The sequence below is a fragment of the Felis catus genome, chromosome A2 (genome assembly GCF_018350175.1).
Source record: "Felis catus isolate Fca126 chromosome A2, F.catus_Fca126_mat1.0, whole genome shotgun sequence".
Taxonomy (NCBI): Eukaryota; Metazoa; Chordata; class Mammalia; order Carnivora; family Felidae; genus Felis; species Felis catus.
In genome coordinates, this window is record NC_058369.1 from 169076125 (window position 1) to 169103377 (window position 27253).

The window sequence follows — 27253 nt, forward strand, 5'->3', positions numbered from 1 at the left end:
GTATGAGAGGAGGGGCGGGGTGTCAGGGGGACAGCAACACAGGACTACAGGATCGTTCAAGGTCATTTCTTTCTCTCCCTGGCCATCCTTAGCTATGTGCAGGTGTGACGGGACACGTGCACGTGTCTGTTTTGACTCTAGAAACTCTTAAAGGATCAACTCAGACTGAAGAGATCCAGGGTTATCACGGCCTTCCATTGGGGATGAAGATGCCGGCCACCCTCGGCATGGCTCTGGGACCCCAAAAGTGTCCTGTTTTGGCTTGCACTGTTTGAGTCATGGATATTTTAGGGGTTTCTTAACGGGCTTAAGGTTTTTGGAGTCTTCGGTCTCCTGCCTCTCCCAGCCCCTCATCACCAGGGCTGTGGCCGAGCTCCACGCGGGTACAGTGGGAGAGCCGCCCTTTTGCATTTTCCTGTTCATCTGCTCCTTGACCTCAGAGTCCTCAATTCTCACCAAGGCTGGTGGAAAGACTAACTTATAGGTGTCAGGTTTCGGGGCTCGAAAGGCAGGTTTTATAATATAGGTTATAAATAAAATGATGAAAGAGAGCTTTGCCATCCTGGGCCCGGCTACTTGGGTTGAATGGAGAGGGGTTGTGGTGCCCAGTTGTGTGTGAGGCCCCCGTGTCTGTGCCCCCCAGTCCTGCGAGGGTGGCTCATCCTCCCCGCTTTCCACCTGGCGCTGATGCGGACTCACGCCTGCTACTGTGAACCCCAGCTTCCAGGTGGAAGGTTCACGGGGGCAGCATGGGAAATGGAGAGGGCTGGTGCTTCTGTGACCATGGCCTCATGTTTTCAGACTCAGGCTTTCTGTGTGTGTGTCATTCCAGGTCACGTGTTGCTGCTTTAGCCCTTTTAAAGCCTTTTTACTGTTTGCCGGAACAGTGCACGGCTCAGTCCTCGTGTGGGACCTACGAGAAGACTCCAGAATACATCACTATGTGAAGCTGGGTGACTGCTTCTGGACGTTCAGGACAGCAACGTTTTCTACTGGTCAGTGACACCCACCTGCCTGTCCGGTGTCTTCTAGAAAAGCCGTGACAGATTTTAGGAACATCTGTAGTTTGTTTGAATTTATTCATTCAGATTGCCCCAGGGGGTGGGGTCTGACCTACAAGCAAAAGAGGCATTTGGCAAATAGTAAAAACAAAAATCCACCTAGGCCCTGCTTAGCTGGTGGCCAACAAGATTGGAATGCTCTTTCATGTTAATTTCTGGATTCCAGTTCTCAATGAAATAACTTTTAGTTTTAAATTAGCTTAAGGCATGTTGGTATGTGTGTGTTCCATGGCTTAGTTAACCCCCCTAATGCTTGAAGTACATGGCAAGTTATTCACTTCTTGGGGGATGAAAGAATCCTGAACATCTGCATCTGCCAAGATCTTCAGATTAACAGGAATCCTTCCTGCTATGCCATTGCAGCCACAGCCAACCACCCCAGCCAACCACCACAACCACCCACCACAACAAACGACCACAGCCACTCACCACAACAGCCAACCATCACAACCACCACCACAACCGCCCACCACAACAACCAACTACCACCACCAACCATCACAAACAACCACCTCAACCATAACAGACAACCATCCACCACAACAACCATCACAACCAACCACCACAGCCAACCACCACAACCAACTACCATAACTACTCACCCCAACCACCCACAATAACAAACTACCACAACCAACCACCACAACCGCCCACCACAACAACCAACTACCACCACCAACCATCACAACCAACCACCTCAACCATCATAACAGACAACCACCCACCACAACAACCAACTATCACAACCAACCACCACAGCCAACCACCACAACCAACTACCACAACCACCACCACAACCACAACAACCAACTACTACAACCACCCCCCACAACCACCCACAATAACCAAGTGCCACAACCAACCAGCACAGCAACCAATCACCACAACCACCACCATACTTGACCACCATAACCACCAAGCCTTGGTAGACACTCTGTGTTCTGGGGCTTCCTCAGTAGCCCTGGTGTCATTTTTCAGACATTGATTGCTTAATGCCTGTCTTGGCTTGCTTCCCCTCTGCTCAGGGGGAGCAGAAGCTTGTCCCCGGTCACACTAACTTCGTTCCAGGGCCTGCGCTCAGACCCCATTGTCTTCAATGTGTCTTTCTTTCTGTTCCTGCCCTGTACTCCACCTGCACTTGGTTTCCCATCTCCCCTTTCCCACCAGCCACTAATCATTCTTCTGTCTCCATAGTTCTACTTTTTCCGGATGTCAAATAAATGGAATCATGCGAATGTAGATCCTTGAGTCTGGCTTCTTTCACTTAGCATCCTGCGTGTATGGGTCATGGTGCTGCTCTGTGCACCAGCAGCTCACTCCTCCACTGCGTGTACCATGTTGTTGACTCGCCCACTGGGTGATGAGCATTTGGTTAATTCCAGTTGTTGGCGACTGTGAATAGAGCGTGCATCAAGGGGCCTGTACCATGCTGCTTGGACCATTTTGCAGTCCCAGCAAACTGTGAGCTCCAGGTACCCACCGTGCTACCAGATTTTTAGCCATTCAGATGGGTGTGTAGTCGTGTCTCATTGTGGTTTTAATGTGCGTTTCCTGATGATATATGACAAATGGAAACTTTTCGTAGTCTTTTCTGCCACGGTGTGTCTTCTTCAGGGACGTGTCCTTTCAGGTGTTTCGTACATTTTTAACAATGATTTGTTGCCTTCTTATTGTTGAGTTTAAGAGTGTTTGTTTGCTTGTTTGTTTTTGGTTTTTTGGTTTTGTTTGGTTTGGGGTTTTTTTGGGGTAACGGTCCTTTATCAGGGGTGTCTTTGCTGGTATTTTTCCCAGGCTGTGGCTTGTCTTCTCATTTCTTACCAAGTGACCTTTAAACTTTCTGTTCCCAGTCTCCCTCCATGAGAGGTTTTTTTTTTTTTTTTTTTTTAATTTTTTTTTTTTTTCAACGTTTATTTATTTTTGGGACAGAGAGAGACAGAGCATGAACGGGCGAGGGGCAGAGAGAGAGGGAGACACAGAAACGGAAACAGGCTCCAGGCTCTGAGCCATCAGCCCAGAGCCCGACGCAGGGCTCGAACTCACGGACCGCGAGATCGTGACCTGGCTGAAGTCAGACGCTTAACTGACTGCGCCACCCAGGCGCCCCCCTCCATGAGAATTTAATACGACACATGCTGCATATCTGTTTACATAGTGTACGCATAACTGTGTTTTATACCGTTTACTGGTTATTTTACCAGTAAAAGATGGGTTTATTCGGGAATGGCAGAGAGTTGCAGTCTAGGACAAGCATGCCACGGCAGAACCATGGGCAAGTCCAACAGAGGAGAGGCACGTTATTTTATGGAGAAGGAGGAAGTTGGGAGGGTCGTTTTGAAGGGAAGCCCGTTGGAGGAAAGCAGGGGTTCAGGGCGATGAGGGGTCTCACTGGCTGAGCTGTGGGAGTGGTGGGTTTCCTGTAGGAGCCGCAGTGCACACTTTCCCCTGGTGGGGCCCGTGCCTGGTGGTTCTGTCTGTGGAGGGTTCTGATGTTGGGTCTGTAACCAGTGGTTGTTCCGTGATTGACACTGAGTGGTGGGCTCCCCCTTCCAGCCTCCCCTCCTGGCCTCCCCAGTCCCTTTATTCATTTTCATAATGCATGCAAAATGTTGTTTGGTCCCCTGACAACCAATTTTTGCATCTTTGGTGGCAATGTTGCTGCTGTTGAGAATGTTTGAGTTATAGGTACCTTATGGGTTTGATGCTGTTACAAAAGTTAGCTTTTAAAAATGTGCATGTTTTTGGGGCGCCTGGGTGGCTCAGTCAGTTAAGCGTCTGACTTTGGCTCAGGTCATGATCTCACTGTTTGTGGGGTCGAGCCCCGCGTCAGGCGCTGTGCAGACAGCTCAGAGCTTGGAGCCTGTTTCAGATTCTGTGTCTCCCTTCCCCTCCTCTGCTCATGCTCTCTGTCTCAATACTAAATAAACATTTTTAAAAAATGTGCATTTTTTCTAATTGTTCTCAATGTTACTAATTAACATTTGAATTGACCATGTTCTAAACACTGAACTATATGTTTTTTAAATTTTATTTTAACATCTATTCATCCCTGAGAGTGAGAGAGACAGAGCATGAGCAGGGGAGGGGCAGAGAGAGAGGGAGACACAGAATCTGAAGCAGGCTTCAGGCTCCGAGCTATCTACACAGAGCCGACCTGGGGCTCTAACTCACAGACGGTGAGATCATGACCTGACCAAAGTCAGACGCTTAACCGACTGAGCCACCCAGGTGCCCCCTGAACTATAGTTTTTAAACTATACGCAGGCAGGGCACCTGGAGTCTGTGTCTCCCTCTCTCTCTGTCCCTGCCCTCCTCTGTCTCTCTCTCTGTCAAAAATAAAAAAAAAAACAAACATTAAAAAAAAATTTAAACTATATACAGAGATGTTACTCTACTAAAACACCTCCTTCATTTTCTTTTGCCAGCTAAATATTGTCACTGGAACCAGCCAAGTTTCACTAAGCTCCCAGTGCTGGGAGAACCATGGAGCTTCTGACCCAGGCTGTGCATGCCACCCCCTCGCCCCAGCATGGCCCCTCCCAGTGTCGTCCTTCTGCAGGCCCCTCCAATGTGTGCCTCTGCAGTGTGGCTCCCTAGTATACATCCTACCCAGTGCACAACCCCCTCCCAGTGTGGCCCCCTACTGTACAGCCCCCCAGTATGTGACCCTGCCAGTGTGCTCCTCTCTAGAATTTTCCCCACCCCCAGCTGGCATCTGTTTAGTGCACAGCCCCCTTCCAGTGTCGTCCCCCTAGTGCACAGCTCCCCCCAGCATGCGGTCCCCCCAGGTCCCCCCAGCATAGGCCACCCCCTTCCTCAAGCTCCGTGAACTGGAACCTTGTCCGTTCCTCACCAGTTTTTTTTCCAGGGTTCAGCCCCAGCTCCCATCTTATTTCTTGCTATTTTCTTTCTTTTTTTCCTTTTTTTAATATTTATTTTTTAGAGAGAGAGAGACAGAGACAGAGACAGAGCATAAGCAGGGGAGGGGCAGAGAGAGAGGGAGACACAGAACTTGAAGAAGGCTCCAGGCTCTGAGCTGTCAGCATAGAGCCCGACGTGGGACTTGAACTCGCGAACTGCTAGTTCATGCCTTGAGCTGAATGAAGTCTGACGCTTAGCCGACCGAGCCACCCAGGTGCCCCAATTTCTTGCTATTTTCTATCCATTTCTATACTGGGTTTCTGATTTCAGGTGTTTTTGTTCATTTGCTTGCTTAAGTACATTTCCAAAAACTTTTTGAAGCGATGTGCTGCAACATGGACTGTTGAACTCTGGGCTTCTGTTCAGTGCTCGTTTGGGGGTGAGAGAATTTTCATCTGCTCAAATGCTTTGATTTGCACTTGTATTTTCTTCTTACAGCAGTTCTCAGTGGAGTTTGTCTTGATTTTTTTCTTACTCTTGCACATTCGGTAGATGGATATTCTAGGTCAAAGGAACTTCATTCCGTTAGTGTGTGAAGTGTCCTTTCTTTACTGGGTGGTGCGCTCTGGGTGGGGCCGGAGAGTGTCCCTGCTCCCTGTGCTGCTGTGGCTCATCCCTCCTGTGGGGCTTCACTTTCCACCCTGCCCGTCCCTGCGGCTGGGGCGTGGCCCCCCAGGCCCTGCCCGGGCAGTTAGATTTACTCTCTGTGGGCGCTTTTGTCTGGTTTCTGTCTGCCTTTGACTCCCTCTCAGTGTCTTAACCTCACGCCTGCCCTCCGTGCCTGTAGACCCGCAGAAACGCTGCGGCTGGTTGGAATCCGTCCCCCTCTCCCTCCTTACAGGTGTTTTGAGGTCTGTGATGCCTCATGGTAGTGCCAGAAGCAGGGCCCACACATCATCTTACTTGTGGTTTTGTGGTATTGGTGGAGGCTGTAACCACACATAACATCTGTTGTACTTTTGTGACTTACTATTCACATGTGGTCCTGTGTGCTTTAAACCCTAGACGGCCTCCTGACTTCAGTAAACCACCGCGGTCCTGTTCAAGCCGTAGAACCCATCTCCACGTCTGTCTACAAAAAACAGAGTTTTGTGCTTTCCCCCTTTTCTACCCAAGAAGGTATGTGATCTTTCACCTCCACAAAACCCTTGCATCAAGTTACAAAATGTGGTTTCCTTGTTCACAAGCCATTTCTCTGTTTCTGTTTCCACTAGAAATGTCAGGTTTGTCGTTCCACATTGCTTCCCTGGAGGAGAGTGGGGTTCTCAACGTTTGGGTGAGTAGGACGTGCCCAGGACGCATGCAGGGCAGCACCAACTGCGTGCACGGGCTCTCTGAGCTGCTAGTTTACGTGGGAGTCCGGGGGGTGCTACGTGCCAAGTGTCGGACGGCCACATGCCTGTCTAGGACGGGAAAACCGAGGGTCCGGCTGGATTGGCTGGGCGCCTCCGACAGGAGTTCGTGGGGGAGTACGAGGAGCGGCTGGGGACGCGGTCTTGGGGGCCGCGCCGCTGGCCAGTGTGAGTGAGGAGAAATGAAAACAGGTCAAAGAAAGGGATTCCCGACATTTAAATACCAGTTCTCAAGGCAGTGAGCAGTCTTGTCTGGAGCAGGTCCGTATTCAGCACCGAATGCCGCACGCTGTCTTGATTGGAGCGGCTCTGTGCTTAGGTTGCACCCTGGCGCCCGGACACTCATTTCCACGCTCTGTTTGCAGGTGGTGGTTGAACTACCGAAGGCAGATCTCGCAGGCTCACTAAGTGACTTAGGTAACTATGAAATACAAAAACTCATTTTAGTCAATGTTTTCTAGAATGAGTAGAGATTAAAGAAAGGTACTGGCAACCACTTTGAAAAGTAAGTACTTCGCTACCTGAAAAAGGAACGTTAGCGTTCTGTATCGCATGACCTTGTCGGCCAGCGGATCGGCCCCTTGGTGTGATTAAGCCATAGTGCTTGCAGCTGACGATGTTCTCATTTCTGTCTCCGCCTGTGTCGTTCTGCTCTGTTCTCTGTGCCCCTTCCGTTCACTCAGGAGTCTCAGTCCTTGAGTGCACATTCAGGCCGTCTTACCTTTGGTTTTGACACGTCAGTCCCCTCGGTACGACTCCCCAGGGGCTCTCAGAGCCCGGCGTGGGTGGAGGGCTCGTCCTGGTGCCTGGGGAGCTGCAGCATTTACTGAGCCAGCCTTGGGCTCGCTGCGCAGGAGAACCGGACGAGAGGCTCCCCAGGAGTCCCAGGCAAGGCTGTACTGGGGCCTGTGCTCCAAAAAGGAGGTGTGTGAACAAAGGTCCTCAGGCTGGCTCCCCAGGAGGGGCTGGCAAGAACTTCAAAGAGACTTTGGTGGGAAATGGGTGCTGTCTGAACAGGCGGGAAGGGAGAGGGGTGGGCGGGGTTGTGTATGGGGGCTTGTGCACTTACAGGTCATGCTTAGAGCTTCTTCCTACACCGTGTATCTAATTAGCATGTTAAACCCCACCCCTGGGTGTGGCTTTTAGTATCATAATGAGGGGAGAGTCCTGAAAGGTCATCGCTGGGGTCCATCTTGGCTCAGACTGGTTTGGTCTGGTTCTCACAGCTGAACTTCCTTTTTTTGTGCTGGAGGGTTAGCATGGAGTCTGAACTGGAGCAGACCGGTCAAAAACCGGGCCTTGGGGGCTTGTTTGGAGCTTGTGGCTTCTGGCATCTGGCTTAGTTTCTGGTGGCAAGCAGCACCTGTAAGCAGGAGTCCTGGTCCCTGGTCTGGCTCAGAAGTGGGCTCATCGGTGGCAGTTTGCTGTTTTCGATGCTGTGGCGTCTGTTTTTCAGTTCCAGCGAGGCTCGGGGACCGGGACCAGGGGACAGTGGAGCCTCGTGCTCCTGGACGCTCTCTTCACATCGTTAGCTCCCCCGCCTGCTTCCCAGTGGCCGGCCCCCTTCACCCTGTCTGTCAGGGGTCTGACCTTCATCTTCTTCCCACTGTCCTGTGTCAGTGCAGCTGGTGCTGCAGGCTTCCTGGTCAGTGTCACAGGCGGTCCTTGGAAGTTACCGCGGGCTCTGGCTTCCTTAAGAACAAGGCGGAATCACTTCACTGATTTCACTGGTAAACGTTTTGAGGCAGAGTAAACGTTTCTCTCAGTGTTTTCTTATAGCAGCCTCTCTGCTTATTACAAAACCATTATACTGAGCCTGTGTGAGACCTTTGGGTGGTTCACAGAGTCTCGGAACGTTAGAGTGGGACAGCGTCTGGGAGGTGGTCATCCCCTTTTTAGCATGGATTCACGGTGGGGCCGGACCCCTGGCTGGGCTCACCCAGGCCTCTGCCCTGACCCAAGAGCGCTGCAGCCTGGGGAGCACAGCTTCAGGCTGTCTGTGTTGCTCACTTGTGCTATGACCAGGGCCTTTTTTAGGAATTTTGGAGGGTAGTAAGGATTAGAGAGTCTCCGCCCATAGTTCGTTCATAATCTTTCTGTGGAGACAAAATCGTCTGGAATAAAAATACTTCATAGGAATATGGAAGTCACACCAAAGTTATTGCAGGACAGTGTGTATTTCATAGCTAAATGTTGCTATAGAAAGACTCCCTCTGTCTGTAGGACCCTAACCCAAACCCTGACCACGTTTCAACTTTGCTTTTAGGAAAAGAGGGCATGACCTTCCTGGAAAGGCTCTGGCCATAGATGTCCGTATGCTTGGGGTGGCTCCCAGCTCTTCTGTGTGCATGACAGTAGTGGCTGGTTGGAGAACTCAGATCATGGTTAGCACTAAGCCTTTGCCATCTTTCCTTCGTCCGTCGATGAAAGTTCTCTGAACAGGCTCGGTCCTGTCTTGGGTGCCAGGGAAGTAAAGGGACAGGCCACTGGCTCTGCCCCAGGGAGTGCAGTCTCCTGGGGAGGCTGGCATGCAAACCACAGCGGTCGCTGATGTGACTGCTAGATCAGAAGTGCTCCTCGGGGGCCGAGCACCCAGGTCAGGGACGTCTTCCCAGGGGAGGTCACATTTGGGCTGAGACTCTCAGGCCTGGAGTTCTTGTAAGAGGACAGCGTGCTGGAGAAAATGGAGGTCGTTTTCAAGTCTGTGACAGCAACATGAACATTCTTGCAGCAGAGTTGGAACTGTGGCAGAACCCATCATACGTAATTACAGTCGCCCTTTTTGTTGTAAGTTGAACTTATCTGTATAGTTAGGGCTTATACACTCCCTAGGTTCTAGGCAGTACCTTGCCCAGAATTTGGGTTTCAATATGCATCAGGTTTTAGTTACCTCCTTTGCAATAATTACAAAAGAGGGGGAGGATATTGGAAACAGGTGGAGGCAAAGCCAGTGAATGGCTGAGGGGTCCGAGTTGTGGCCATAAGTGCTTTGGGAGTCCGGGGAAGTTCTGGTGCAGGGAAGGGGGTGCGGACACTGAAGAGCGGGTGCCCCTGTGCATCCTGCAGCAGAGAGGTGGCTGGGTGCTGGGTGCTCCTGAGGAGCGTGAGACCACCAGGGCACATTTGCAGCTAAGTATTGCTGTTGGGAACTTCAGGGTTTTTTGGTTTTGCTTTTGTTTTGCTTAGTGTCCTGCCATTGTTTTATGCTATCAAATCTAAAAACGTAAAGGCTTCCTGATTGGTTCCACCAGCACTTTTCTCATAAGGCAGTACAGGAGCCTCGGCTGCATTATGGAGGGAATACTCTTCATGGGCCCACGTTTTGATGTTAACTTCCTAACACAGATATTTAAGCAATGCAAAATGATTCGAGGCAACTGTAATTGGATTTTGGTTTAACTTGTATTAAGAGGTACATTTATTTATGGTTTTCCTATCTTTAGGTTTAATACCTGGAGGGAGGATAAAATTGGTGCACAGCGCCACGATTCAGCTGAGCGACAGGTAAGACCGTGTCACCTTGAGTTAGAACACTGCCTTTGTCTCACGAAAACCTCTTCTGCAGAAGGAAATAACATTAGGGAGTTGCAAATAAAGTAAATGCATGGTCAGGTTTGCATTGAAAAATGCAACTTTTCACACAGTATTTTTGCTAAATAGTTTATTTGCTAATTAGTTTAATATTAATGAGTCAGTGTAATAAACACAGTTACCAGGTATAGAGCTAACATTTTTTTCTTTGATTACAATAATTTCTATCTTAGGGGAGCCTGGGTGGCTCAGTTGGTTAAGCATTTGAGTCTTGATTTCGGCCCAGGTCAAGATCTCACGGTCATGAGATCAAGCCCTGAGTCAGACTGTGCACTGACAGTGCAGAGCCTGCTTGGGATTCCCTTTCCCTTCCTCTCTATCCTTCCTCCAAACTCTCGATCTCTCTCTCTCTCAAAACAAATCATCTTTAAAAAGAATAATAATTTCTATCTTATAAGTCGGTACTATTTGACTGTTTTTCATCCAGTTTTAATACAACTCTGAAGTTAAATAGGTAAGTTTCAGGAACCAGAAACACCAATATGAATTTTTTTTTTTTTGAGAAATGTTGATTTCTGCTTTTACTGCTATAACTTAATGTGACATAAAAATTCTTATTCAGTAGACAAGTATTATTTGTGGTATTTCTATATTCCACGTTGATTTGTTTCCCAGGCCTCTTTTTTCTTGTCAATTACTGCAGTTGGAGGCTATCAGCATATGACTTACCCTTGAAAATTTTTTTATATTAGCCTGATTCTTCATCATCAGCCAGACACCTCTGGGTTGTGTTAATAAAGTTGTATACACTCTGAGATTGCAGATCGCCTTTAGTTGGTTTGAATATAATTATTACAGGGAATCAGTTACATTTAAAAAAGTCCCCTAGTACCTTGTAGAACCAACCCCAGGTTCTTGATTGGTTCTGGGCTTGTCTCAGGCCCTTGGCCCCTCCCTGAACCTCCCCAGGAGTTAGGGAGGGGTCCTCTGAGATGGAAGGATGACCATGAGCTTGCTCGATCAGAGGGAGAGGGTGTGTGGGAGGCCCAGAGGCATGAGCACCAGACACATTTAGGAAACTGCCGGTAGGTTGCTGCTGGGGGAAATGCGGAGATGGGGACGAGTCCCTGGCCAGGCCTCAGAGTGTTTGCTGTGCTGAAGGGTCGAGACTTCTCTTGCAGGAGGTAGGGAGCCGGTACAGGATTTTAAGGCAGCGAATAAGTAGCCTGTCCTATTTGTGATCTGGCACGATCGACTTGGCAGCAGTGTGAGATCGGACAGAGGAAGGGAGACTGGAGGTGGGGAGATTGTCAGGAGGCTGTGGCAGGGTTGATAACAAAGATGAGAGTGTGAAGCAGGGTGGCCATTATGCATACGGAAGGGCTGATTTCTGTTAAAGGGGTAGAACTGAAGAAACCTGGTGACTGACAGTTTCAAGGAACTGCCTCTCGCCAGGTGTCTGTCTCAGCTGCTGGGTATCATACACCAGATGAAGGAAGGGGGCAGGATCTGGTCACCGCCTACGGTGGGCTGGGCTCGTGGTGTTTGTGGAGATGACCAGGAGGTAGCCAGCTCCACCGCAGGGATCTCGGTTAGAGGCACGGACTTGGGAGTCCTTGGCTGACAGGTGACGTTTGCAGTCCTGGATGTGGGTGTGGGAGAGAGTGGCCAGAGTCCTGACTTCTGACTCTGGCGACATGGTAGAAGGAGGGGCCATGGGTCCTTTCCTGTTACAGACACATATGCTGTATAGAGTTAAACTAACAATAAACTAAAGAGAGTTTTTCCAAAGAAGAAGAGGACAGTGCCAGGACAGGAATGGAGCTTGGAGTAAGTGTGCAAGATTTTGTGTGGTGTGGAGGCCAAGGTATCAGGTGAGGCTGTCGTAGGCCTCTTGGCTGTGCGGGGCTCAAGCCAGTGATGCATCAGGCTTGCCTGAGGCTGGCAGCTGGAATTGAGAGCCCTGTGCAGAACTCTGGAACTCACGGCCCCTTCGGTGAGAGAGAAACTCAGGAGGCCTCACCCCAGCCCAGGGGAGACAGGGACCATGGAAGACCTAGAACCCCAAGCTCTGGGTCTGGACTGGGGTCCCCAACCGAGAAGCAGCGTCAGAGTCTCAGACCAGTGGCTCAGCATCAAGGCCCTGGGACAGCTGCCTGGTGGGCGGTGTCAGAAGGTGGAGAAGGAGGGACACTGACACTAGTCCCCTGACACTGAGAAGGCGCCTTGAGACTAGGAAACAAAGCAGGCGGCTCCATCGAGTTTACACAGCATTTTATCCAGGGTAACTTAACTAAGAGGGAGGATTGAGCCAGGGACAATCCAGAGCTGCACAGCTATTCTCTGGGAGGTTCAGACCTGAGTCCACAGCTTATGTAGAGTGAGGGATGTGCGGAAAGGCATAGTGGTGAGGTCAGGGGGTTCGCGTGCATCTCGGAGAGTTCGTACGCACCTAATTGCAAGCTAACCTTTAATTCGATCTCCTGGTGCCATCTGTGCACCAGGGAGGGGAGACCCTATGTCATCTTTAACAAATCTGTGGATAGCCAAAGCAAGCCTCCCCCAATCCTGGCCTTAGTGGTCATTTCTAAGGTACGTATCTTCATCTCCGAGGGGCCCAGAACATGTAGCCCCGAGAGAGGATGAGCACAAGATGGAGTCAGTGTCGTCAGCACTTCCCCCTGCAGGGGGGATGCTTCCATAAGCTGGGCTTCCGGGGCTCTCAGAGGATGCAGTTCACAGAGAAAAATTACAAAAACTGTAAGCATGAAAAAAGACCTACCATGGCCTAACAAATAGGGTTAGCACAACAAGAACTTGAGATGATGGTACAATCTAAAAGGCATTTCTAGAAAGAAACTATCATCTCTGAAATTTAAGAGTCAGTGAATGGTTAGGTGAATGAGACCGAGCTGAAGAAAGAATCAGCGAACGAGGGACCAGAGCTGGAGAAGTTGTCTAGCGCCTAGGGAACATACGAAGAAACGGAGAAAGAGCAGTCAAGAATTGCAGAGGAAGCGTGGGATCACCTGTTCCTCTGCGGGCACATGGCGAGGACCGAATGTGTTAAGTGGCATCATCCCTGCCACCTCAGTTCATCTGTTCATCTTTCCGTTTCTTTCCAGCCTTTCCCATAAAGGCTATGAATTCTGGGGGGCCGCACAAACCCTCAGTGTGAAGTTTCTTCCTTCAGATCCTGGTCACTTCATTGTTGGCACAGACATGGTAAGTAATAGTTTAAATCTTATCTGTAACTCATTCTCCTTTCCTGGCTGCCTGTTAACGTATTGTTTGCTTTGATTGTGATGCTGTTTTAATTGTTTCAAGAATAACCGCTTTATCCAGCCTCATACCTAATCCACTTTAGTCACCATTGGTCTTCTTATCACCAGGGTCTTATAAGTCATGGCACCAGACAGGACTTGAGAGTATCTCCCAAATTGTACAAACCCCAGCAATGTGAGATGAGACCAGTCAGAGTGCATGTGATGGATTTTTCACCATTTGGAGAACCAATATTCTTGGTAAGAAAGTCAGTTGTTAAAGTACCACTTCCGTTTGGGTGGCAAAGCACCGGCGGTGACCTCGGGGAATGTCACTCTGGTACCAGTGGGCTGCGTGGGAGAAGGTCCCCTCCGTGCCATCAGAGCGGCTCATTCCACATGGCTGTTGAATGGATCTTAAAAGTCTTTATCTTCACATAGTTTGGGGCTTACAGAAAAGTTACAAGAAGCTGCCCACCAATCACACGTTTCCCTCCGTGGCTCCACCCTCTCTCTCCCAGTTGCGTGTGGGTGTACGCACTTCTCTGTATGAGAGGAAGTTGCACAGATGGTGCTTCATCCCTAAGTAGTGCGGTGTGGGTTTCTGAAGAACAGGGTCATTCTCCTGCAGCCGCAGTCCAGTCCTGACCGCCAGGAAGCTAGCACTGGCGCAGTCCTGTCTTCTGATGGACAAGGCTCTTCCACATTCCACGGCCATCCCAATCATGTCCTGCTGTGTAAGCAAAATAACACCCAGGTTGCGAATCTCATTCGGTTTGGGGACAGTTCTTCAGTCTCTCCTGCCCTTGACATTTTTGAAGTCTTGGAATTCTCCCGAGTTTGAGTCTGTGTGACGTTTCCTCACGATTAGATTCAGTGTTGCTCTGACCTGTGTCTCCCGGCTCCCTCCGCGGTGGAGTCACCACTTTCCCTGTCTGGTTACCGAGTATCTGTGGGGAGATAAAGGGACACTACTTCAGCACCCCACGTACGGCCCCTCCGATCCCCCCGCTGGCCCTGGCATCCCTCGGCGAGGCTTGCCTGCATCTGCTATTGGGGCGATTGGCAGATGGTGATTTTCTAGGCCTTTCCCTTGTCTCCTGCTCAGGTGTGCTTGTGTGTATTTATTACGTGTGTGTGGACACGTGGCTGTTCACTCTCTTCATTGGGTTGCATCCCTCACTGTACTGCCTTATTGATTCCGCTGCTCAGACTGTCCTAGGGATGTGCCTCAGGCTGGTTTTGTGTTTTCTGACATCATTCTGTGAGCCGTTCTTTGCTTCCTGGTACAGCAAACTCAGAATCAGCCTTTTTTGCAAGAGGTCCTGGCTCCAGTCAGGAGAAAAATACCTACAAACCAGAACCTGGGCAGGAAGAAGCGCTCCTTGGACAGGACACAACATCGCTACACGCTCGGATCTTTGTCTGCTTATCATAAACACGTGCTTGTCCCTCATCTTTAAAGCCAGGGTGACTCAGGGCTCCCTCTACCCCCCGACAGTGGGGGACCTGGCTCCTCCGACCCGTGTTGTATGCTTACGTGCTCAACCCTAGGGTACACAGAACATTTTGTGGTTGCTAATTCATGCCTCTGCTCTTTTTGAGGAAGGATGTGAAGGATTAAATATATTGAGTAGAAAGGAATTAAGCTTCTCTTCCTAAGCTTAAAATTTGGTTTTTTACTAAATCAGCCAAGTTTCATTTTATAAAAACTTCAATCCAAGGAGAATATATCACTTATTGGTTCAAATTTATGTACTTTTTTTAAAAAGGCGGTTCTTTATTTCTCTGGAGCCAGTCTGAATGGCCTGTGGGCGAATTAGCAACGTTCAACTTTGTTAAAGATAAACACTGGTTTATATGTTCACTGAATTCATCCTTAGCCATTTGGGGAAGGGGAAGGGTTCAAGGTGTATCAGGGTCTCCAGGGTGGATGCTCACCTTTGTAGTTTACGAGGACAGAGCTAATGCTCTGAGTATCCCTCGCTGCTGAGGTTGAGGGAACAAGAAAAAAGGACCGTGTTGGGCAGTGTCCTTCCCTGTCCCCAGGCTGGCTGTTCCGACGGAAGCATCAGGCTGCATCAGCTGACCAGCGAGCGCCCTCTCCTGCAGTGGGACGGTGGCACCGATGGCCGTGCCATCACGGGCCTGCGCTGGTCCTTGACCAGACCTGCCGTGTTTCTGGCCCAGGATGACACTTCCTGCATTTATATTTGGGACCTCCTGGAAAGCGATTTGGGTCCTGTGGCTAAACAGCTGATCTCTCCGGACAAGTAAGTCTGATGAAACCGCCGTGCCCTCACAGGTAGTTGTTTTCGGAAGCATCCTTGCTGGTCTTTCGTACTTAATTTATGCGTAAGGTTGCTGAGCTTTAAAATGTGGCTATTTATGTTTAAATAGTTTTTATATTTACATCTTTAAGTGATATTTTGAGAACCACTTTAAAATGTGTTATTTCATGTTTCGTCCAGAATAGTCTGTGGATTAAAGAATTCACACTATACTATTTTCCCATGATATCATTGTCTAAATAAAACAAACTTTTTGTGAGCTTCTTAGTTACATTCATTTATTGGTCTTATAAATTCAGTACACGTCTGAGCCACATAGCGTCTACCTTCTAGTTTCGGAGAAGGGTTACCACATGGGAATCAATAATTGACGTAAGTTCACATCGGCGTCAGTTGCTGCCATGGACTGAGGTCACAGTCAGACCGGGCCCCCGCCTGTCTCTGCTCTGATTAACATGAAAACAAGCCCGGTCAGATCCGTCGTTGTTTCGTTTAATCGAAAGTTGAGAATGTATAAAGTGATCACTGTGAAAGACTCTCTCTTGACTCTGCTTTGTCTCTACACCTGTTTTTATTCTTGAGATTTTATTTTTCTCCTCAGTAAACTCTCCTGCTATGAAATGAAGGCTGCCAATGACCGGGGGAGGGCAGGGCCGCTCGGCCGCATCCCACGTTCTTTTGTAGAGGAGAGGGAGGAACAAGCAGTGATCAAAACCGGGACACGGTTTGACCGAACGTTGGGGCGCACCACTGAGACCTGAAAAAATTAAGAACCTCATTTACTTAGTTCAAGTACTAGGTACACTTACGTTATTCTAATTGCTAAGCAAAGACATCATTAAAATCCAGACTGTGATCCACACATAAACACGTAACACGCACACACACTCACGTAGTGCGACAAGTGCTTACGAGCACCTACTGTGCGCCTAGCAGCACTGCCAGCACCAGGGGGCGGTGGTGAACCAGCTGGAGGGCTCGCCTCCTGACTTGGGGCGAGGTGGGTAGTAAACACACTGAAGTCAACTCGCAGCTCCCCACAACCGGTGTGGGGGGGGGCTGGGGGTCTCGGGGCCGGGGACGGTGGGGGCCAGCCAGAGCGCCGGGGTCTCAGGAGAGGGCAGCGAGTGGGCCTGCACAGAGCCAGGGAGCTGCTGAGGCGGAGCGGGAGAGAGGCTTCGGAGAGGGTGGAGTGTCCTTCCCGAGGCCCGTCCCGTCCCTGGTTGGCAGCAGCGTTTAGTTAGAGGGGTGGTATTCACAGAAAGGGCTCAGCGTCTCTTTGGTGTAGAGAACAGAACAAGAAGAAAATAACCGTGTAAACCGTTAAACCGCCTCACAAACCCGAAGAGCGTTTTCCCTGGACAGCGACCGTGCTGACTGGCGTTCCCGCATCTACCCGGGTGGTTGTCATGCGGGTCCGGTTCAGCGGTGCCCGTGGCGCGCGCCTTCGTGTTTGTCCTGCTCTTGTTTCCAAGTTTGTGGCGGTTAAGGGTCCCCTGTATTTTGCGCTGGTGGTCGCACGCCAGCGTTGAAGTACCAGGTAGCGCTAAGTGACCGCTGTAGGTTTTCATGGCTCGCTCACCTGCCCCAAGCTTCTCCAGAGCGCGGCCTGCAGGCAGGTGTAGACTGGCCCGCCCCACAGAGGCTCAGTCAGGTCTCTGTCGGGGTGTGGGGACAAGTTTACAGAGGATTAGTGGGCAGCAGACCCTTGGGGCCACAATGGGTGCCACCTGCGGCCGCCGGCACCCACCTCGAGGGGCTCACTGCTCCCATCCTGTGCCAGTCGTGGATCCCACTGAACGTGGCCCCCAGGTGTGCTGGTGGCCCTGGTCATTACGAGGACACGGGAGGGGCGGGAGCATTGAGGTAGGTGTGAGGCGGGACGGTCTCGGCTCTCTTGCTGAGTAAAGCTGGGATGAAAGTGTGACGGAGGCATTCCCAGGATGCTGGGGACCCTGACCAAATTAGGCACAGTCAGGCCATGTCAGGGGTCGGGGAGGCCCCTGGAGGTGACACCACTCAGCCAGGTGTCAAAGGATAAGAGGAAGATGGGCAGAGAGAGTGTCCAGGTGCCTCGTGGGAACTGGGGTCTGGGTGGCCTTGAGTAGGCCTGGGATGCGCGTTGTTATCAGCAGACTGTGAGGGGAGAGGTTAGAGACAGGCCCCCGTCAGAGAAGCCAGTGGTGACGGGACGGGAGGCGAGGTCAGGGCTGCTGGGCCGGCTCCAGGTCTCTCGCTGGGCACCCTGAAGCCTGCTGGCACCCCCGGTCTCCAGGAGGACCAAGCTGGCTGGGTGGTCTGGCGCCCAGGACATTGACCTGGCCTGGGTACTCAGGTGTCCCAAGGCAGTGCTTCCTGATCAGTGATCCTCACAAACACAGAAATATGTTTTCTAAGTGCTTTCCCCAGAATTTTATACGTTTATTTCTGGTCTAACTGTTCTTTCATGTGACTATGACTGAAATTTTTAGAATTTCCCTTCCTTTTTACTCCTCCCTTGGAGGATAGATGCTTTGGGAGACTCACAGTCACACGGTATGTGCCTCTCGCTTTCAGGCTGGTGGCCATGACGATCGTGGGTGAGGCAGAGAAGGCCAGCGGCGGCTTCCTGGCCCTGGTGCTGGCCAGGGCCTCCGGCAGCGTGGACGTCCAGTTCCTGAAGAGGGTGTGGGCGGCCCCCGTGGGAGACGAGCTCGGGAGGCTGCGGCTGCTCTTGCGGGAAGCCCTGTAGGAGGGGGCGCGGTAAGATGGCGGGTGCAGGCCGCCTGGTGACCGAGCGTGAAAGGTGTAGCTCCGTCTGCGGGCATGTGCGTTGATGTAGATAGAAGACGGGTATTCTGTATGTAACTTACTCTACGAGAATGTCACCTCACGTTCCCGGGAAATAAATCGCTATTTTTGAATGGAAGCAACCAACATTTGAGTGCACACTGAACTTGAGAGGAAACAGTCATGGCAATCATGCTCTTCTCTGAGTATATTTCCACTTATTTTTGGAACAGGTTTAAAATATTGGCACAGTTATATTTAAACAATCCCCCATGACCATGTATCTTAGTGAACAGTTTTCTCAGTCATGCAGAGAAGGACATACACAGGGTGTAGATTAGAAGGAGCACCTTTATTGAAATCACGTCTACCAGTCACGTTTTCTTAAAACCTCCTTGGGCTTCGTTGGCATTATTTGACACATTCTGCATTATGCTTTAGTGTTTAAAATGTCTCTGTATAAAAATAACACAAGTAAATAAATTCTCTCTTGAATGTGGCACTCCGTTATAACAGGGATATAAAGGCGGGAGAAATCTGGGCTGAGATCTGGGAAAGCCGAGGACGGCCTTTGCCAACGGCCACTGTTACCGGCCCCGTGACGGGTGTGGATGGGCAGTGAGGGCCCAGGCCGGGGTTCAGTCCCTCTGGCCACACGTGACTTCTGCCTAGCCAGCCACGGGAAAGTCTCACTGCAGAACTGGAGCATCGTTCACAGGGAGGGGTTCCGGGAGGCCACCTGCCCTTGTCACCCGAAGCCCTGGGATAGTCATTTGTCACCTGTGTGTAAACGTGTGCGTGTCTGGCTTGTTTGGTGGGTGTGCTCTGCCTCCTTCGCTGGCCCGGGAGCTCTGTGGACAGAGACGCGTGCGTCTGCTCACCGTTGTCTCCCAGAGCTGCGTGCCTGCCCTGTACTGCCGGTCGGCGCTCAGCCAATGGTGGAGGAAGGGAGGAAGGGAGGCCCGGTGGTCGAGAGATGGCAGGGAGCTCTCGCTAATGCAGAGCGGGGTCCTACCAGAATGCCATGTTTCATGGCTGGATATGGAGATTTTAATTCTGGAAACAGGCTCGTCCCCCTGTCCCCTCGTCTACCCGTCCCCATCCGCAAATCCTGATTTGTGAAATTTGACCTAAACTGGAACTGAGAGGAATCTAGCTACTCCTCCAGCAATAACCAGTAACCTCCAGCGACCCCCAGAATAAGATAGCATGAGGTTAGCAGTCATACCGGCTCTTCTAGGTTCTAGTAGAGGCTCAGGAAGACACAGAAAGGACAAAGCACTGTCCCACTGATGAGGAACTTCTAGGTGTGAGATTGTTGGATGCCGCTGAAAAGCACCGTGACACCTAGGGATCGAGCGCCTCCCATTGGAGGCTGTGGTTGGACGCAAGACTGTGTCTGCCCCTTCCCATCCCCCCTGAAGGCTGCTTCTCCCTTCGGTGGATGCTGCTCTCGGCTTTTACAGACATAGGCCCCCAACCCCCCCCCCCCCCCCAGCCCGTGCCCACCCTCCATCGGCACCTCCTTCCTCCCCTCCACCTCGAGACCCCAACGCCAGGAAATCCCAGGAGGGAGATGAATGGCAAAATGTAATTTTGCCAAAATTCTCATCGAGGACACGTGGAGATTAGAAGGGTCCTTACTGGAGAAGCCGGTTTTGTGGGGTTTCACTCTTTGTTCAGAGTGTCCAAGAGACATTAAGGAAGAGGAGACCCCATCTGAGTCCAGCGGGTCTGCAGTAGGAAGAGTCTGCTTTGGGCTGGAGGCGTGCACAGCCCGTCACATGTAGTAAGCTCCTTCTCTCGAAGGAGAAGGTCCCACTGAACCCTGCTTGTTGGCGTGCACAGCCCGTCACAGTGTCTACAAGGAGAAGGTCCCACTGAGCCCTGCTTGTTGGCACCCGCAGAGTCTGGACATGACTGTTCTTTGAAGGATGAGCAGACCAAAAGTGAAGAACGCAGTGCCGGGAAATAGATAGCACAGCGAATGAGAGAATATTACGCTGAGGACCCAGAAAGGGAGCAGACCTCCGGAGACAATGAGGCAGAGGAAGAAAAATAGGCAGCAAACCACAGCCAAAGGGTAGGCTGTAAGGACAGATGGCTTCCATGAGAAGGAATAGAAGCCACAGGAGAAAACAGATTTAACAATAAATGCGAGAGAAAATGCGTAAAATAAGAATTAAGATCCGCACTGAAGATGATGAGTGTCTATTTTCTGTAAGGAGTGATGGGTCAGTGATGTGCTCAAGGAGTTTCTCAGGATGCAGAGGGACAAACTGATGAGATATTGGAAGACCCGAGTGCAAGCTAGGAATTACAAGTCTTTTTAAGGAGAATAATTGGAAAAGAAGTAACAATAAACAATGGTAGGAAAACTTCCTGTGTTGATAAAAGGCCTAAATACGCATGTTGGAAGGCTCACTGAGAGGTGATCCATAGGCAGGAACAGGGTCAACATAAAGTATCAGTGTGCTTTCAGAGCCCAGGAAATGGATTTTATTTCTCCTCTTTTTTCTCCCTCCTTACTTAATTAAGCATTTTTTATGATTCTGTTTTATGTCTATCAACTTACCACTTACAGCTCTTTTATTTTAAAAAAACCTTTTTTTTAGCATTTATTTTTGAGAGACAGAGACAGAGCATGAGCAGGAGAGGAACAGAGAAAGAGGGAGACACAGAATCTGAAGCAGGCCCCAGGCCCCGAGCTGTCCGTACAGAGCCCGACACGGTCTGTAAGCTCAAGCTTACAGACTGTGAGGTCATGACCTGAGCTAAAGTCGGATGCTTCAAACGGCTGAGCCACCAGGCACCCCATCTAGTGATTGCCCTGGGGCTTACTACATGTGTCTTTATTGAGCCAGCATGGGTCTCTGATATCACACCTCTCTGTGGGTGGTGTAGGAAGCTTAGCTCCTTCCTCTCATCCTGGATGTGTCTGCCATAGATTTTTCTTCATACGTGCTGTAAACACTCAGTGTGTTGTTATTTTTGCTTTTGACAGTTGTCTTTTCAAGCAATCCCACATCTCAAGAATGAGTTTCATCTCACCCTCCTTTATCCTGTGCTTCCCTTTTCTTTCTGTTGATCCAAGCTGCTGTCTGGTATTCTCTTGTGCCTGAGGACCTTCCTGTAACATTCTTGAAGAGTAGCTATGGTGGCAATGAATCCCTAAGAATTTTGTTTGTCTAAGAAAGTCTTTATTTCTCCTCCACTTTTGAATGCATCTTTACTGGGTGTAGCATTCTAGGGCCAGAGTTTTCCTTCAGCATGTCAAAGATGTCCCTCCATCATCAGCCAGATTTCTGACCAGAACATGCCTAGATTTTCATCTTTGTCCCTGTGTGTGTAATATGTCTCTTCTCTGGCTGCTTCTAGGATTTTCTCTTTGACCTTTACGAACAATATGAATACGATATGTGGGTTTCTTGTCCATCCACCCCTACTTTTTAAAAAACTTTGTCCTGCTTGGTGTTCTCTGAACTTCTTAGATCTTATCATTAATTTAAAAATATTCTCAGCCATTATTTCCTGAAATATTTCTTTTCCCATGTTCTCTCCTCTCCTCAGATTCCAGTAATGTATGCATTAGACCATTTGATATTGTCTTAACAGCTCCTGGATAATCTGTTCTGCCTTTTTTTCTTTCTTCTTCTTTGTCTCCTCCTCCTCCTCCTCCTCCTTCTCCTCCTCCTTCTCCTCCTCCTCCTCCTTCTCCTCCTCCTCCTCCTTCTCCTCCTCCTCCTCCTCCTCCTTCTCCTTCTTTTCCCTCTTTCTGTTTCAGTTTGGGTAATTTCTCCTGATCTATTTTCAAGTTCACTGTTTCCTTGGCTGTGTGGAGTCTAAAGATGAGCCCACTGAAGGCATTCTTTTTCTGTTACTATGTTTTTCTCCTCTGGCTTTCACATTTAGTTAGTTTTTTTTGTAGTTATCATCTCTTTGCCAAAATTATCCATCTGACCTGTGTGTTGTCCACCTTTTCCATTATAACCTTTAATGTGTTACTCATTGTTATTTTAAGTTCTCTGTGATCTAGTCAGCTAGTTCCAGCATCAATGCCATATCCTGATGGTGGTTTCGTCTTTTGGGAGTATGTTGGGTGTTTTCTTGTTTTGTTTTGTTTTGTTTTTGTTGTTGTTGTTGTTGTTGTTGAAAGCTGCTTATCTGATACAGGACAGTGGAGACTAAGGCCTGGAAATGGCTGTGCCTTCTCTTCTGGCAGGCCTTTCATGTGGGGCTTGAGTCACTCTAATCAGGGCTTGGGATTTGCTGTTGCTCTAGAGTTTCCTTGTCGATCCTGTGGGTTTTGGGGGGGGGGCTCATTTATCAGGGTTTCTTCAGTGTCTCTGTGCTCAGCTTTGGGGCTCCCTCTGCACTTTTCCTCAGAGAGGTTGTTACCCAGTAGGTGGCTTGTTGCTTAATGCTCATTGGCCTGTTGGGGGTGGACTTTTGGGTTTCTGTTCTGATGGAGCCTGATCTCAGCAGGTCTTGGGGGTGATCCTGCCGCTTTCCTGGCCAAGTCCCAAGCTTAGCACCTGTTCTTGCCCCCGTCCCCACCAGGGGCCCTGGTTTTTATCTTTCCCTCATAGCTACACCCCCAGTCATCACTGGTGTTGTGAGGGTGAAGCGTGCATCCTGACAGGTTAAGGCTTGTTCTGTAGGAAGACAGGGTGAAGGTCCCGGCCCAGGGGGAGCTCTACACCAGGATGATTCTCTCAGAGCCGTGCTTCTGATGGTTCTGCCTGGGCGGGGGTCCAGGAGAGAAGCCAGGAGAGGCCACCCCCCGCCACAGGTCACTGACCCGTCTCCTGACCTCCCTTGGCCCAGGGGTCTCCCCAGCCCACTGCTGGACCCGGGAATGTGTGCACTCGCCAGTGTCTCTGCGTGTGCCAAGGCCACATGTCACCCATCCTCGTGGCTTGTTGGTGCTGCTTAGAGCTCTCTGGAGCAGGAGTGCGCTCACTCGTGGACGCTGTCACGCTGGGATTCGCAGAAGACACGTGAGCTGTGAGAGGGTGGCCGTATGGGGCAGCAAACATTCGGCCGTCCCTCCATTCCCGCGTCCCCCAACTTAGAATTCCCAAACCACACACACTTGCAAGAGGCAGTGCAGGCAAGAGCTCTCTTCGAAGAAATGTTACTTACAAAAGCCGCCAGAATCCAGTCTTTTGAGGGTGACATCCAGGGGGGATAATCGATCACTTTTATGTTTTGAAAGATCTTCTTCTGTTTTGAGAAGCACTCATGTGGAATACTGAAGACATGCAGAGTTAGGTAAAATCTTTTCTACAGGGAAGCCCTATCCTTCAGTTCTTAGACTTTCTGACCACACTGGGACATTGACCTGACTCAGCAGACGCTCCCGGAGGCCTCCACGCATGGGTGGGCAGACGGCGAACGGTGACCACGCAGAGCCACCCCCCCATTCTGCCGGGGCTGGTCCTCGAGAGGTGAGCCAGCCCCACGGTCTGAGCACGCCTCGCAGTGAGGTCCCGCACCGCTCAAAACAGAACCGCTGCCCTTTTGTCCAGCCATGGCGGGCCAGTCCTCTCTAAGCCTGACGACTGTTTTGCTTGTGAAGCGAAAAGCTGCGGGTCTCTGAGGACTGTCTGCAGGAGGGGTGATTGTGTGGGTGCCGCTGGGAGGGAACTGCAGTCTTCCCTTGCAGCTGTGATGAGGTGTGAGGTGTGGCTTGGGGGTGCAGGCGTCCTGCCCTGCAGGGCCTGACATCTGTGTGTGTGTAGGGGAAATGAGCCATGAGAACAGGAAGACAACCCCCAAGTAAAATGACCCCTAGACAATAGAAAGCTGCCATCAGAGAAAGAATTTGGAATTCTGATCGCTCAGCTTCAAGCTGTAATCACTGCCTTTATAAATCTGTGAAAACAGAAGTCTCCCTAGAGTATTAGAATGTACTACCTGGTCATCACAGTCAAGACTTTTACTTAAAAGCCACCTTTTTTTTTTTTTTTAATAAAACCTTTGCTCATTATCTTATATGCTCAATTCCCAAGCTGAATAATAGGAATTATTGTTATTATAGGAATAAAGAATACTGTCTAACTAATACTTGTTGACATTTTAGGGAACTAAAAAATAACCCCCTTTTCTTCCCTGCTGATTTTGGACTCGGGTGAAAACAGATCAGACATGTGGCTTTTGACTGTGGCCCGTGGGCCTGCTGGCACTTGTGCCCAGAAGTGGACAGATGGGTGTCCTGCTGGGAGCAGCGTCCCCCCGGGCAGCACACAGCAGAGAGAGCAGCCATGTATGCGCTCACTCACAGGTGCACCTGAAATGGGGAGAGGAGGGCGTGGCCAGGGCCGAGAACCACCGTCTCTCTGACTCTCATTTGTTTTTTATCTATTATCAATTATCTATTGTTTTATCATCTATCGATTAATCATCTATCAATATATTACCTATCCATATTTTATCTGCTCAAAGGTAAGGAGAGAGTGGACACCAGAGGTCACATTTTAAAGACAAAATGTGCGATGCAAGGTACTGGTTGGCCTCAGAGAATCCCTGCGGCTGGCGGCCACAAACCACAGCCTCTAGCGCGGCCACGGCTCTGCTCCTGCCGCCTTTCCAGAAGCTCCAGGCACAGGGCCGTCTGGCAGGTGTGGCTGTCCTGGGCCAGGCTCCTGGGAGCCCCCGAGTCCCCGGACCCTCTCGCCTGAGTGCTCCTGTGGCTGGGCCGGCAGCCTGCTCCCCGAGGCCCAGCTCAGCAGGGCTGTTGTGAACGGAGTAACACTGAACCAACCCGAACCTTCAAAGCCATCTCTGTTATTTGATTTATGGTGGTTGGAATAAAGGAATTCTCTCAAATATGATGGCGTCTTCTGAAAACTATACAAGGATATCATATTGAAAGGTTCTTGCTCATGTTGTTACTTGGACAAAAGTATAACCTATTTTGCATCAAGTTTCTACTAAGAGTTTTGGTACTTTACAATTCTTTTAAAAATTAAGTTTATTTCTGGAATTATAAAAAGTAGTATTTGCATCTTGAAGCTAAATGAGAACTACACTAAAAATATAAATGAGAATAAAAGTGTGTTCTCTTCGCATTACTGCATTTAGTCCAGTGTCTTTAGATCTGTATTGTCAGGACACGGGCAGCAAATCTGTTCATGACACGGAAGTTCAGCTTCCCTGCCCTGCGTCTGTCCTCGCTGCAGGTGCCTCCCCTGGCCGGCCTCTTCTGTGAGGCTCCACCTCCTCCTTGCCCCCCGGGCAGCCCTCTCCCTTGGAGAGAGTTAATAGTCACAGTCCCAGACTTTAGCCTCTGCTACAAAGCTGTAATCATCAAGGCAGTGTGGTACTGGCACAAAGACCACAGGCCGATAGAATAGAATCGAGAACCCAGAATTGGACCCACAAACGTATGGCCGACTAATCTTTGACAAAGCAGGAAACAGTATCCAATGGAAAAAAGACAGTCTCTTTAACGAATGGTGTTGAGAAAACTGGACAGTGACATGCTGAAGAATGAAACTAGACCACTTTCTTACACTGTACACAAAAACTAACTCAAAATGGACAAAACCTAAATGTGAGACAGGAAACCATCAAAATCCTAGAGGAGAAAGCAGGCCAAAACTTCTTTGACCTCAGCTGCAGCAACTTTTTACTTGACATGTCTCTGGAGGCAAGGGAAACAAAAGCAAAAATGAACTATTGGGACCTCATCAAGATGAAAAGCTTCTGGACTGCAAAGGAAAAAATCAACAAAACTAAAAGGCAACTGACGGAATGGGAGAAGATATTTGCAAACGACATATCAGATAAAGGGTTAGTATCCAAAATCTACAAAGAACTTATCAAACTCAACACCCAAAAAACAAATAATCCAGTGAAGAAATGGGCAGAAGACATGAATAGACACTTTTCCAAAGAAGACATCCAGGTGGTTAACAGACACATGAAAAAATGCTCAACATCACTCATCATCAGGGAAATACAAATCAAAACCACACTCAGATATCACCAGTCAGAGTGGCTAAAATGAACAGAACAGGAGACTATAGATGCTGGAGAGGATGTGGAGAAATGGGAACCCTCTTGCACTGTTGGTGGGAATGCAAACTGGGTGCAGCCGCTCTGGAAAACAATGTGGAGGTTCCTCAAAAAATTAAAAATAGACCTATCCTATGACCCAGCAATAGCACTGCTAGGAATTTACCCAAGGGATGCAGGAGTGCTGATGCATAGGGGCACTTGTACCCCAATGTTTATAGCAGAACTTTCAACAATAGCCAAATTATGGAAATAGCCTAAATGTCTATCAACTGATGAATGGATAAAGAAGATGTGATTTATATATACAATGGAATACTACTTGGCAACGAGAATGAAATCCTGCCATTTGCAGCAATGTGGATGGAACTGGAAGGTATTATGCTGAGTGAAATAAGTCCAACAGAGAAAGACAGATATATGTTTTCACTCATATGTGGAACTTGAGAAACTTAACAGAAGACCATGGGGGAAAGGGAGAGGGAGAACAGGTACAAACAGAGAGGGAGGGAGGCAAACCATAAGAGACTCTTAAATACAAAGAATAAACTGAGGGCTGATGGGGGATGGGGAGTTGGAGGGGAGGAGGGTGGGTGATGGGCATTGAGGAGGGCACTTGTTGGGATGAGCACTAGATGTTGTATGTAAGCGATGAATCATGGGAATCTGTTCCCGAAACCAAGGGCACACTGTATATGCTGTATGTTAGCTAACCTGACAATAAATTGTATTTTTAAGAAAAAATAGGTGTTGCTGACGCCCTACGTGCGTTCCCATGGGACACTAAGTTCCTCTAGATCGGCTGGTGTTTGGGGTGATTGTAGAAGACAGAGGTGAGGAAGGAAAGTAAGACTGGAAATGTTCCAAAGGATGCTGGGTTTTTAAATATATAATCACTTGAGATGCGCCAAGGAGGCATATTGAAATGTTGCTTCTCCTATCTTGTTAAGAAGGAGGACGTCAGATACATCAGGGCAGCGTTACTTGGGTCTTGGTGAAGCAGACAAGATTTGTCCTGAACGGAACCCCTCCACGTACCTGCCTGT

General features: G+C 49.5%; 1 protein-coding gene and 1 long non-coding RNA gene across 7 annotated transcripts in view; one reads left to right on the forward strand and one right to left on the reverse strand.

The window, feature by feature from the left end:
• DYNC2I1 (dynein 2 intermediate chain 1) overlaps window positions 1-27253 on the forward strand; it is a 79886-nt gene that overhangs the window by 45265 nt on the left and 7368 nt on the right. For 3 of the 6 annotated variants that reach the window (XM_006929552.5, XM_003983271.6, XM_006929553.5), the window contains 9 exons: window positions 833-995; window positions 5985-6098; window positions 6194-6255; window positions 6697-6748; window positions 9775-9835; window positions 12988-13087; window positions 13255-13386; window positions 15175-15398; window positions 17973-18324. In XM_006929552.5, coding sequence (XP_006929614.2) covers window positions 833-995; window positions 5985-6098; window positions 6194-6255; window positions 6697-6748; window positions 9775-9835; window positions 12988-13087; window positions 13255-13386; window positions 15175-15398; window positions 17973-18147 — 1083 coding nt within the window. In that variant the 3' untranslated portion in view covers window positions 18148-18324. Of the gene's footprint in view, window positions 1-832; window positions 996-5984; window positions 6099-6193; window positions 6256-6696; window positions 6749-9774; window positions 9836-12987; window positions 13088-13254; window positions 13387-15174; window positions 15399-17972; window positions 18325-27253 lie in introns of those variants that run through there. The other 3 variants (XM_019826089.3, XR_006594729.1, XM_006929551.5) reach the window with 2 other exon arrangements.
• LOC105260398 lies at window positions 4897-7394 on the reverse strand. The gene is made up of 3 exons (XR_002154160.3): window positions 6853-7394; window positions 5950-6752; window positions 4897-5480 (listed from the first exon to the last, which is right to left on the reverse strand). It is a non-coding gene; the product is annotated as an uncharacterized LOC105260398 (long non-coding RNA).